Source organism: Aplidium turbinatum, chromosome 4 (genome assembly GCF_918807975.1).
Source record: "Aplidium turbinatum chromosome 4, kaAplTurb1.1, whole genome shotgun sequence".
NCBI lineage: Eukaryota > Metazoa > Chordata > Ascidiacea > Aplousobranchia > Polyclinidae > Aplidium > Aplidium turbinatum.
In genome coordinates this window covers 20,496,106-20,509,017 of record NC_137475.1, presented here as the reverse complement: position 1 = coordinate 20,509,017, position 12,912 = coordinate 20,496,106, and the positions used below count along the sequence as shown (strand labels likewise).

General features: G+C 36.1%; 1 protein-coding gene across 1 annotated transcript in view; it reads right to left on the bottom strand.

Moving 5' to 3' along the window:
* Window positions 1-3,854: 3,854 nt before the first annotated feature.
* LOC145769620 (insulin-like growth factor-binding protein 5) overlaps window positions 3,855-12,912 on the bottom strand; it is a 36,111-nt gene continuing 27,053 nt past the window's right edge. The window contains exon 4 of the mRNA XM_082581290.1: window positions 3,855-4,348. Coding sequence (XP_082437416.1) covers window positions 4,208-4,348 — 141 coding nt within the window. The 3' untranslated portion in view covers window positions 3,855-4,207. The remainder of the gene's footprint in view (window positions 4,349-12,912) is intronic.

Below are 12,912 nucleotides of genomic sequence, written 5' to 3'. Positions count from 1 at the left end.
AATTACTAGCTTGTCTGCAGAAGTGCAGTGGGTCTCCTGGAGGAGGATGACAAGAGCTCGGTCCTTATGAGCGAGCTGCTCGATCACATCAATTTTGCTGGATGTGATGCCCTCAGCGTTCAGCTGTAAGATGGTGGGACGACGGTAGTTGTCGACAGTGGAACTGCCGCGCTCTGAAAAGAGCGATTCTCGTTGGGTCCTGTGCTGAGCGTTCCGGGTCGAGGTTCGGTTTTGACAGTCTTCGTTTCGCATTTTTTATGATGCTACTTACAGGGGGGACCACGTGAAGGTGACTGTTCTTCCCCCCCAATAAAATAATGAAAGATTTTCACTCAAGCATAGCATCTTTTCACATATAAGCTAGGTGGGCAATTGCCCACCTAGTTCCTTCGCTTGCCCCCCTAGCCCTTTCTTTGCTCCCTAGTTGGAAACTAGATGGGCAATTTTTAAGACTTAATTTTTGTTTAAGTTTGATCCTAGTTTTATCTTAAAACAGCAAATCTGTAGTTTTTCTACATTCTTGTGGAACACTTCACTTCTGCGATCTATCAGCGCTACCGAACGTGGGAATTCGTTGTATTTCATTGCAGTTATTTTTATATGTTTATGCCATAGCTACATAGGGTGGCATCACTAGATGCCTACATCATTTCTTAGGAACGAAACCTGCCTACCAACGCAACTACGTCGCGATTCTCACAGCTTTTACCATTAATGTCATAGACCCAGGAAGCTGACTTGAGAGTGTAACCTTACAAATATGTCATTAAAGTAGTCCTTTCCAATTTTGATAAAAGTGATTCGGCAATTGCTTCTTAACGAAAAATGATAGGGAATATGTTTTGGTACGATGGAGATTGTCGTATTTTTAACTGGCTAGGGCTAAAATTGAGTACAGTTTCCCTTTAAGTAGATTTCGTTTTGTAACTCTGTTCATTTACTTCTTTCTTGCTTAAAGAAACTGAATTTTCTTGTTCTTTCTAGGTATGTGTGATGATTTGGGTCATTTTTATTTTGACCTAAAAAAAATTTTTTTTTACTTTATTTTTATCAAAATTTGACTTTACTTTAACCTAACGAAATTGCTTATTTGCGGAGGTCACAGTTCTTCCTTGAATTGATACCAATCACCCTATAGGGACTTTACAATTACCCAAACATAATATTATGTCGATTTCAGACCCAAACGTGGTCAATAAAAGGGGCTTGTTCAATAAAAGTTTGCTTTGATTGCGATGCTTGTTGGCGCTCCAATCCAGCTTGATGGCGTTTAATTTTGCTGTGGCTTTCAACAAAATACTTTTTATCGCACGTCACTATAAACTCGCAAAAATTGTACCTTAAATCACCCCCGGGAGTTGCATTAAATTCATTAGGAAAATCTCGACAAATCTGTCTAACTTTTGCTGAAGACAATTTAGCTTGCTTAGGCATTTTTGTATTATAGAATGTCAGTAGGCTATTCCCAAAATCCAAACTGTTGATCTTCGAAAGGACCACGTTTGTGAAGCGGAAGTGTTTTATAAGAATAATTAAATACGTAACAACGAATAAACAGTGGACAATTTGCGATAAAAGTAATCCAAGTGGGCATTGTGACATATTTCCTGCTTTTATGGGTTAATATGGATTAAGTGTGTCGCAGTTCATGATTTACAATGCTTCTACGAGGATTTTGACAAAAATTACTCTCAAGAAACACAAAAAGTTTGTCAAAAGCCATAATTTGACAAATTTTAACTTTATTGTCAATTTTGACTTTATTTTGTCCTATAGCCTATAGTGATTCTACCATGGATTCTACACTTGCAGTTGTTTGATGTTCACCAAGACGAAGTCCATGATTGTTGTGACGTCACAAACACAGCTGTCACATTATAGAAATCTAACTCACTAACGCAGTGATTCTTAACCATTACTAACGTGCCGACCCCTTACGCTAATTTGCAAGCTATCGTTGAACCCCAAATTTTAGCAAAATCACAAAAACAAAAAATGCCATTTTCGCATACAAGCCGGTTTTGTTTTTTGCTTAACATCCACCAGAATAAAAAACGCATGCTGGCATAAATACAGTAAGTGGTTACAAATGGCATAAGAACTTCAAGGGCAATTTTTTTAATAAGAAGATAACTTTCCATTTGTTGGCACTAAAAAGTTTGAAGATTTGTTATGCTGAAGTTGCTTTTTTGCACCTCGCTTTCTTGAAGCTTGATAATGTCATCCAAGTATGGACTGTTTATATCTGCTGTTGTAGTATCATAAGCAAATGGGTGACGTATCCATTCTGGATATTGCGTTTGTTTAGGAAAGTAGTTTTGAAATGAATTTTGCAACTTCGGTAATATCTGCTTAAGCCTCTAAACTTCTGCAACTTCGCCATTAATTGCTGTATCGGAACTACTTACTACCTCATCCAGACGTGGAAAGTTAGCGAAGTTGTTATTTTCCAGTGGCTGCCACCACAACTGCAATTTCCTCTGAAAAGCACTCATTTGCTCTTCATCTTCTATTGCATTTTTACCACCTCCTTGCATTTGGTAATTCAGCTGATTGAGAGCACCAAAGATGTCAGGCAAATAAGCCAAAGTAAGGATAAAACTTGTTCTCAAAGTTTTTTGAATGCCGACGGTTGAGAATAGTCAAAATTTCCAATAATTCTGTCTGCAAAGCAAACACTTGATTCATCACTTTCCCCTCGATAATCATCGAACTTCAGTGTGGTTCAAAAATGTTTCCAAAAATTCGGGCGTTTGCGCCGAACCCTTGAAACAGCTTCATCGAACCCTGGTTAAGAACCATTGCACTAACGAATTGTAAAACAACACTCAGTGATAAGCTTTTAAAATGAAACAGCTTAGCCCAGCTTTAAATGCAAAGATGTGCAGTAGCACGATAATTAGGCTACCTAAAGTTTTCTACAGGGCATATTACTTGAATTTAGGCTACTTGATGTTTTGAATAAAGCATTGTGAATTGAAACGTAGGGGTAAATTTTAATTCCAAAACAAAACTTCGTTCCTAAACTTTACATCAAATTTTCCTATAATTCAATTGATGATCCACTGGGATGCGCGGTGTGACAAAACATTTTAAATAAAGTAAACAATATCACACCAAATCAGAAGAATCAGTTTATTTAAATACAGAGCTTTCGCCACACAAGTGTGGCTTCATCAGTATAATCTTATTCAAATAGATTAATAGAATTTTTCATCAGTATAATCTTATTCTATTTGAACAAGATTATACTGACGAAGCCACACTTGTGTGGCGAAAGCTCTGTATTTAAATAAACTGATTCTTCTGATTTGGTGTGATATTGTTTACTTTATGTAAATTTTAATTCTTGCTAAGCTCTGCAAGTTAAACCATGTTAGTTTTTTTTTTGTGCATAAAGTAAGAAAATGCCTAAAGCAGATTGTCCAGAGGAATTATGTCTGTTTCAAGCTGTCATGAGTTTTTTTGCGGCCTCTTGACCAGGCAGTGTCATGGGTGTAAGCAGTGGGGGCTGGTGAGTTCTAGAAATGGGGGTGCTGCGGACGGGCGAGTTCCGGCAGCGTGTCCGCCGAAGGCGAATACAACAGCGAGGGGTCTCCCTCAGAAAAATTACATTTGATTTGGTGCATTCTGAGCATAGTTTAGCTCTAAATTGTGATAAAAGTTTAAGTAAAACTTCACTTATTTAAGAGTTTCGCAAATGTGTAATTGACAAATTGATGAAAGTAAATTCAACACCATTCTTTTTCATTATCTCCATTCTTAAAAATATTCAGACTGACGTATCAGGTGACGCTGATAACTAACGCTACGACGCAATTTGCACTCGACAAAAATTTATTTTCTTTACACCATCAACATTCTATACTTAAAAAATACATAAATACAATACTTGGCATTGAGCACTTTTTGTAGTATGTATTATTTATTGTATTAATAGTATTTATAGTTTAAATAAGCAACTAAATAAATAAAGCATGACAAAAAATACGAAACAATAAATAGAACACATGACAAGCACTGAAGATGAAAAACTAAGCCATGATTTATAATCGAAAGTTCGCCATTTTCGTCAAACCAACGATTATTATATATTAATTATTGACGTCTATAAGTTACAAAAATGGCAAAACCTGAAGTTTTGCTTTTTTTGACGACTTCTTTTTTATTATCGCGTTGGACGGCTTAAGGAGAAATTGCATAAGACCTACAGGTTCAACTCTGAAATGTAGGAGTCGCAATCGGAATTCGTGGTACTCTCCGGCTTTGAAAGGAACCCAGAAACGGCCTCCCCTTCTTGACTGACGCACCAGCAGCGACCTACGACAAGTCCGTGAGAAAGCTCACACTGTAATGAAAGAATAAATTTTATTTATGTTTTTTTAAGCAACGTCAACTTAACAACAAACTGATATTTGTGTAGTTTAGCAGAAAACAAAATCTGTGTTTAATACTTCTGGAAAGTACACGTTTGAGTATTATGCAGGTACATGTGAGAGCTGTTGTTCTGTTATCATGATAAGTAGGTCTATGAATACAGCAGTTTAGCGTGAGTATTCTCGCGTTGCATTGACGTTTTTCTACTGTACAGTCCACCAGGTCACAGACATTAAAAGCTACTTAATTTTATTTTATGGCAATGCTGAAGTGTTTCTTCGAATTATTTCAATTAACGAACTGTGTTTACATCATATTCACTGTTTATTGGAATCCTTCAAGTTGAAATATTTAGTTGAATGAAAACTTCCGGAGATATCACAGGCAATTTACGTCAAAAATCATGTGTCATTAGTCTAGTTAGCAGATATTTTTGACATGGTTGTCATATTAAGATTTTTGTCTAATTTGCTGAGACTTACAGGTCGGGTAAGCACCATCTCGGGCCCCGCGAAATCAACTAGTGGGCCCTTGTATTTTTAATGATGGTGCCTAAAATGTTTCTCAAACCATGGGTTTTGCATTCTGATAAAAAATATCACACTTTGACTCCACAATCTTTGTGACTGTATAGTCTATATCGTCTTTGATTCCATAACAATGCAAACGGATATTGAGTTTAGCTAACAACAAACTACGCCTACGTTTGTTACGTACACGCTAAAATCTTTTCGATTAAACGGCCTTTACACTGCAAATCAACAACAAAACGTTAGCCTTGCACAATTGTTAAGTTTTTATTTTCATCTTTTGAATGACCATTGTGCAGACCTTCTGTGTTTTCTCTGTTGCTTCAACAAAACGTTGACTCACAAAACGTGAGATTTTCTCTAATTGTGAACTTAAAGTTGGAAATAAAGAAGTACCGTGCGTAAATCAGACTTCCTTTTCTTAAAATCTTAAAGATTTTGTCGTAACATTTGGCAAGAAAATGGTACATGTTATGTTTTCTAACCTCCATAACGACTATATTGATTTAGAAGGAATTTAGGAACTTCATCTTCTTCTGCTTTCGACCAACCGTTTTTTCTCGACGTGGTAGAAAAGTGGCAACAACGTATGCTACATGCATTGACTAAATGGCTCTAGTCAGGAAAAAGACCTGGCAACCTACCCCAGAAAGCTGCCAAAGTACTCTATGCTGACAAAGAAAAAAGTGAAGACGAAGGGATACCAGAAAGTGGAACCTCCAGGCTAAATTGTACCAATCAAGCTATTGAGAAAGCGCAGAGAAGGTCAAATTAGCTCAAGTAGGCCTACTAATGACGCTAATAGGGCAAAGTCTCCTGGATTCCCAGTTTCTGAAACGGCTTGCAGTGATACTATCACTCTACGCTGCACTAAACAATACGATATAAGCACATGGAATGTCAATGGAGTAAATGCAGAAAAACTGAACACCATGAAAGACGAAATGAATAGACTCAATATTACCATCCTTAAAATAAGTGAAATGCATTGGATTGGTAACGGTTTATTCAACTTTGGTGAGAGCATTGCAGCTAGGGCCAGTAAAAGTCATTAGAGTCATATCTTTTTTTGGTGGTACAGAAAGTTGTCAAATCGATAACAATGAAACAACGACGTTGTTACGGGGTCAATTTAAGAAGTTACAAAGTCATAAAAAGTCTTATTTTCTGTTTTAGATCATAAAATATGACTTTTCATTTTTACTTTAAAATGCAAAGATTGAACCCTAGTAACTTCGTAAATACAGTTCAAACAGCTCCTATAGACAGTGGCGCCGCCAGACCTTCAACAATGGGGGGGCAAAATATTGACAGTGCAAGACAGTAGCGTAGTCAAAAATTGTGAAAGGGGGGGATGTTGACAGCCGGCAGGCGAAGCCCGATGGCGTGTTCGCCGAAAGCGACACTTAGCGGCGGGGGGTCTGGGGGGCCTCCCCCAGAAAATTTTGAAAAATTACTTTCAGTTTTGGTGCATTCTGAGAGCATTTTCAACAAAATTGTGGGTATGAATATTTCTGTAAAATGGTGCTGTCCGGTGGCATAGCAAAAGGATAAGATCATGTTTTCTTCGGCATTTTTTCGGTAATAAAGCTAAGTCTCTATGTTTTCTTGTTGCTAATTCCAGACTGAGATATTTGAATGTTTGGCATTGGCAAAACTCGCTCTTTTAATGCAGTTTCGTTTAAAATGAGGCAAACTTTGTTTTAGAGACATAGGTTGATTGCTTTTTTTTTGCGAGATTATTACAGTTTTATTATTTATCAATTTTCTCCTTGGTTGATTCAAAAAGCGATCTTATTCCGGTAAGTCACTAACTTTTATGCTCTGAAGTCAACCCAAAGTTTAGAAAATGTAACGTTATAGAGGTCATACATCTTGATGAGGGTCAAACAAAAAGCTTTGAGACAATGAAGTTACTTTAGGCTATTTCTGATATATTTAAGTTTTGTATAACGAATAGCTGTTTAGATGTTAATCTAGATTGAACAAGCGATCTCAGCAGTTGCAGATGGCTTGCATCCTTGCACAGTTTGACGAGAAATTACATCATAGGCTAAAGCTTTTCTTGTAAACAATGTATTAACATCCGTAAATTCAATTTGAAAGGTTGAAACCCACGAACCCCCTCCCTTGGTTACGCCACTGGTGCAAGACAGTAGTATATTATTTAATTTCTCTTGTTTTCTACCAGGGCTGGAAAAAATGTTTAGCTTCCCGGGAATCTGTTTTTTAGAGAAAAAATTTCCCGCGGCTTACAATCACGACAATGAGAACCTTATATTTTACTGATCTCCGGAGCTGACGTTAACCTTAAAAGTCATGTCGACATATTCTTGATGTCCCCCCTTATCGAAAATTGTTCTTTGTAATACCGCTTTGAAAGAGGATTACGACTATGAACAAAAGAATAAATTTTAAACTTCATTTTGAATTGAAAAGACATGACGTAATGTCTTCCAACCTTACTTATATATTTTTTCATTACGTAACGTCTTGTAGGAATAAATTCAGTATGATCACTCAAAATGAAAGCAATGGGACTACGAATCCTCACTAAACCAATCAATCAATGGTCTTGTTGCACCGAAGATGACAACCTTATATTTTACTGATCTCCGGAGCTGACGTAAACCTTAAGGCATAGATCTGTTGACTCAATGCAAACCCTTTGAAGGTTGGGGGGGAGGGGGCTGTCAATTCAACTTTTTTGTATCAACAGTTGTATCTCTAAAACTACTGAGGCTGCGACTACGAGATTTCTTGACTTTTCCTAACTTTTATTCACCTCTATTGAGCTGAAATTATGAGCGAATAAAGGGTATAAATTGAAAGATATAAGGCATTTCTCAGCACATCCTCTGAAATATTTCATATTCTAATTGTGAAACATTTTCCCACCAGCTGGATGAAAGTAATTAATTTAGCCAATGTCTCGTTAATCCTAACTGTTTCACAGCGTGAAGGGCATTGGCTGTATGTAAAATAATGTAAAAAAAAATTAATCACAACATTACAATGCACGTTATTCATTACTCTACCAAAAAATAATGTGTAAACTCACGCTACAAATTACACTCATAAGTGACCTCAACATTTCAACGTATATGAGCAGTTCTAAAATTCACATAGTTTTAATTTTCGGATATATGCTCAGCGTGAATAATTTTACAAAGTGAATCCCAAATTTTGAAACCGTGCCAAAATAACAGAGATATCACTCCTAAAGCATAAGAAGAATCGACAGCCCCCCGCCCCAAACTGAGCAAGACTCTAGGAGCCCAACCTTCTAAGGGTTAAAAAGTCATGTCGACTTATTCTTGATGCCCCCCTTATCGAAAATTGTTCTTTGTAGTACCGCTTTGAAGGTGGATTACGACTATGAAAAAAATAATAAATTTAAACTTCAATTTGTATTGAAAACACATGACGTCATGTCTTCCACCTTATCACATTTTTTTCATTACGTAATATTTACCACCACCAAACCACTTTTGACGATCGAATTTGTTAATTTATTATTTGGTAAAATGTTCAGATGATGTCACGTCATAACGCCGATTTGAAATATAATTTCATTCATGACGTCGTATGGATGACAAACTTTTACAAGTTTTATACTCTGCTGAGATTAAAGAAGAAACATACATGATAAATATTGGAGAAATTGAGTCTCCTTTACAACTTAAGAATCGAACAACTCAAAACTGCTGAAACAAAACGTTTTGTTTAAGTGAAAGAATCACTGCAAGCAACCAATGCCAAAATGCGCGCGGAAGAAGTCATGGAAGTGTGAGGTATCAAAACTTTCACAGGTTGTTATTATTCTACATCAATGTGACGTTAGTTAAAACTTTAAAAAGTCTATATCTTTGCTTCTGTAGAAAATCTTTTTATTTACTGTACAATTTAGTCATCAAGGTTTTTCATACTTTTTTTAAAGAGAGAGCTTTTACCCCCCTTACAACTTGAGTTGACTTACTTGAGGTTGAGATCTAAATATTAAAAAAATAATATTAATATGTAATAATCAAAAAAAAAAATTTAAAAAGATGATGCCCAAAACATTGGGGGGGCAGCTGCCCCGCCTGCCTCCCCCCTGCCGGCGTCACTGCCTATAGACATTGAAATTTGATAATTTGTGGATGAGGGAGGCAGAGAGTTCTCACGCTGAGTTTCACAAAGCATTGGAAGCAACATTTTCATTATTTTCTGTAGCCTAATAATAGCTCTTGCTGTTTGATGTCAGTTTGCCTTGTGACATCATCTTGGCACGTTATTTCGCAACACACAATCTAGTCACTGAATATTATAAACACTTGCAGTAGGTCAGCCAGTGCTGAGATCTAATTAAGAGCCAAGGGTACTTTTCGAGCTCAGAGCTTTGACTCTTACTACTTAGTAGCTGGTTTGGTAGGTAGGCTACATGCATTAGACATTTGAATTTTTGTAGTGATTTTCAGGTGAAACAGAAGTGTTTTGTTAGTTGTTCGAGTGTGTTATTGTTCAAAATACATGTAAAAACTTACATACGAGTTATTAATTACGGAGATTAGCATAGATTTGATGCTCTAAAAATAAAGTCATGTGTTGTTATTATGCCAAAAAAATAAATTCATATTTTTCAATTTTTTAGGTCAAAAAAATGACCCTACTTATTTTCAGGTAATGATGTAACAAAAAGAAGAAAGTTGGTGTCATTGTGACAAAGAAAGTGTTAAAATTTATCGAAAACTATCGTGTTTTCAGTGACAGAATGTCTATAGGAATTCGAGGAAAACCTTACAATGTTACATCCATCTAGATATACGCTCCTATAGAAGATGCTCCTGAACATTGAACAATATTTGGATAATGTCTATAATGACAGACAGAAAAAACAAAGTAACTTCAACGGGTTTAACATATTTATTACACCAAGTATCATAACATAATTAAAATAAACTCAAGCGTTTTCGACACGTAGCTACTTGTGTCTTCATCAGGAATTATTTTAAATCTGCAATACATAAAATGAGAATTATGAGATAAATCTAACTGTGCACTGTAACGATACTCCAAACTGAAAAGCACAAACTCAACAAGTGATACATGAATGATAATAGTCAATGATTCCATGTAAATAACATTGCGGGTAACAGATCACATGAGGTGTAAAGTACAAACACGTGACAACAATTGAAACACACAAAAGAGGAAAGATGAGTCACAAGCAAATAACTGCTGGTTGAGAGACGATTATTACGCTTGATTCTTAACTCTTTGAAGGTTGGGGGGGGGGCTGTCAATTCAACTTTTTTGCATCAACAGTTGTATCTCTAAAACCACTGAGGCTGCGACTACGAGATTTCTTGACTTTTCCTAACTTTCATTCACCTCTATTGAGCTGAAATTTTGAGCGAATAAAGGTTATAAATTGAGAGATATAAGGCATTTCTCAGCACATCCTCTGAAATATTTCATATTCTATTGTTCAAAATTTTCCCACCAGCTGGATGAAAGTAATTAATTTGGCCCATGTCTCGTTAATCCTAACTGCTTCACAGCGTGAAGGAAATTGGCTGTATGCGTGGACCTTTTGTTCTCACCACGGCTTATAAGCGACGTCGATACAAGAAAAGCTTCAACTTTGATACGATGAGTTACCGTCGCTTGCGGTTGAAATTGCGTAAAATTAAACATAAAGACTTGATGCCAATGCATCTAGAGCGAGCATTGTTTCTCGCAAACAATGATGTCCTTTCAATAACAAAGCATAGGCTACAACGGTATTGCAATGACTCAGCGTCATTTGGAGTAGATTTGATGTAAAATGTGAGATAAGTATTGAAAGTGATAGAAGCTGCGCTGTAACATATTATGATTTTGGTTTCAAATCTTCCCTTGTGTCCGACACACTATCAAAAGCAGAAAAGGCGTCGATGTTCCCAAAGCTTCTCACATATACTGTACTTGTAAACATTTATTTCCAAGTCGACATGTAAAGATTTGAAATGCAATACGCTTCTCATTTGTGTAGGATAAACCAGAACATCACGCTTTTGTGAAAAGGACGATCGTTCCACCACGTTTATACGTGATGCGGCTTAGTTGAATCAATATATTCGAGGCTTCTTGTACCAGGTTCACTGTCACTGATAAACTAAACCGCAATGCAGTACCTTGCAAAGCAATTGTAGCGTAACATTTCCATGTGTTACAACTCGTCATAAATTGTGAAAACTTGTGTATTTACTTGTTAAGTTGTCTCATGTGAAATATAAGTTTACATAGCAATGTCACAATGAAATCTTATCTCCGTTTACCAAACTAAAGATATGAAGTTATGCGACGTCTTGCAACGTTGAATCGACGGAAAGGCGGGTTACTGCCAACCTGAACTGAGAATGCATGAAAGAAATCGTTTATTGTCGAATGGACGTGACGTCAGAAAACGATGAATCGACATAGGCTAGCGGCGAGAGATATTTTAGTTAGATAATGACACGCGGCAGCGCGTTTACATTGAATAAAAATACCTTTATTTTATCCATTTCTATTTCCATTCTTCCTAGTTTCGTCTCACAATAACAAACAGATGAAGTTAGCATATTTACTAAATTATTCAATAAACAATAATGCATCATCCAGCATTATGTTAGCGCTGATTGACTAGACATATTCACGAGTTGTGTGAGAATTGTATTCGATTAATCGCATTATTTATTGTAGGTAACACCTGCAAAAATTCAAGTAATTGCAGACTCTGCCTTCATAAGTGTAGTTTAGAAGTAGCCATCTCATATTGAGCCAATCGAATCAATGTAAAATAGAACGCTTTTACTTGATAGCGCGTGTGATATATAGGTTTTATCTTACAACTAGTTTCAGTTACATTGAAAGTGAATGAGTAAGCATTATGCAGTCTGTGACAAGGACTGGAAATGTATAATTAGAAAATATAATATCATAATGTATATTGCGTTATGTATATCTAGTAATTTTTATGAACATGGTATCATTTTGCAGGCAGGCGTTTTTATAGGGAAACAAACTTATTCCATAGTTTGATTTATGGCACTTATCCAGCTGTTTCATAATGCGAATAGCTGTTTTAGTTGAATTTAGAAAAAAATATAACTTATAACCGCAGACTGATGCAACTTTTTTCATGCTTTAGGCAATCGGCAGTACGGTGAACTATAGTGGTACATAACATAACCCATATGCGGAGTAATCGCAAGGGTCAACCCAAGTAATGGAAAGGTTCTTTTTGAATTATGGTGATGGAATTCTTGTAATGCTATTGAACTTCATCTTGTTATGAAAAACTTATATTGTTTGCATTTGAAAGAAATATCAAACTTTTGGATTTTTTTTTATCACTGAACTGTCCGTTAGTAGAATGTTTCTCTATTACCTTAGTTAGGCCTATTGGTAAGTCAGGAAAGTATTTGTTGATGTGACATAATTATGAGGATATTCTAAGAGCCTGAGTTATTTTGTAAATAATATTTGATTTTTGGACATCATCAAAATTTTCATACAATACACAAATGCGCATCGAGATATAGTGCTCATAGTTGGGAAAAGTTAGATTGTGATAATTACAACTTGCCTGAGTAGGCCTACAGCAAGGGACAATCAAAATAGATGAAACCGCATTCATGGTAATATAGACGTTTTGCAAACTGCTCTTTTCATTTTCAATAATAACAAGAATGACAGCTTATTTTCACTAAACATATAAACAAATATCAAAAATTATATATGAACAGCGCATCTCTATTTTTCGGTTTAGGTTCAACAATGAATTCTAGCCGTCAAAATGATGGATAATTTGGTAATTTTGTTGAGACATACCAATGCCCAATCGTTGAATTTAGATCAGAGATAATTTTATTAGATAGATTATCAGTTTCATGCACATGGTTTCATTCAGCGTTATAATGTTGTTTTTCAAGCCACGTGGCGTTCATGGTCATAACGCAACATTGCAGAAACAGCCAATATTGATACCAGGTAGGCC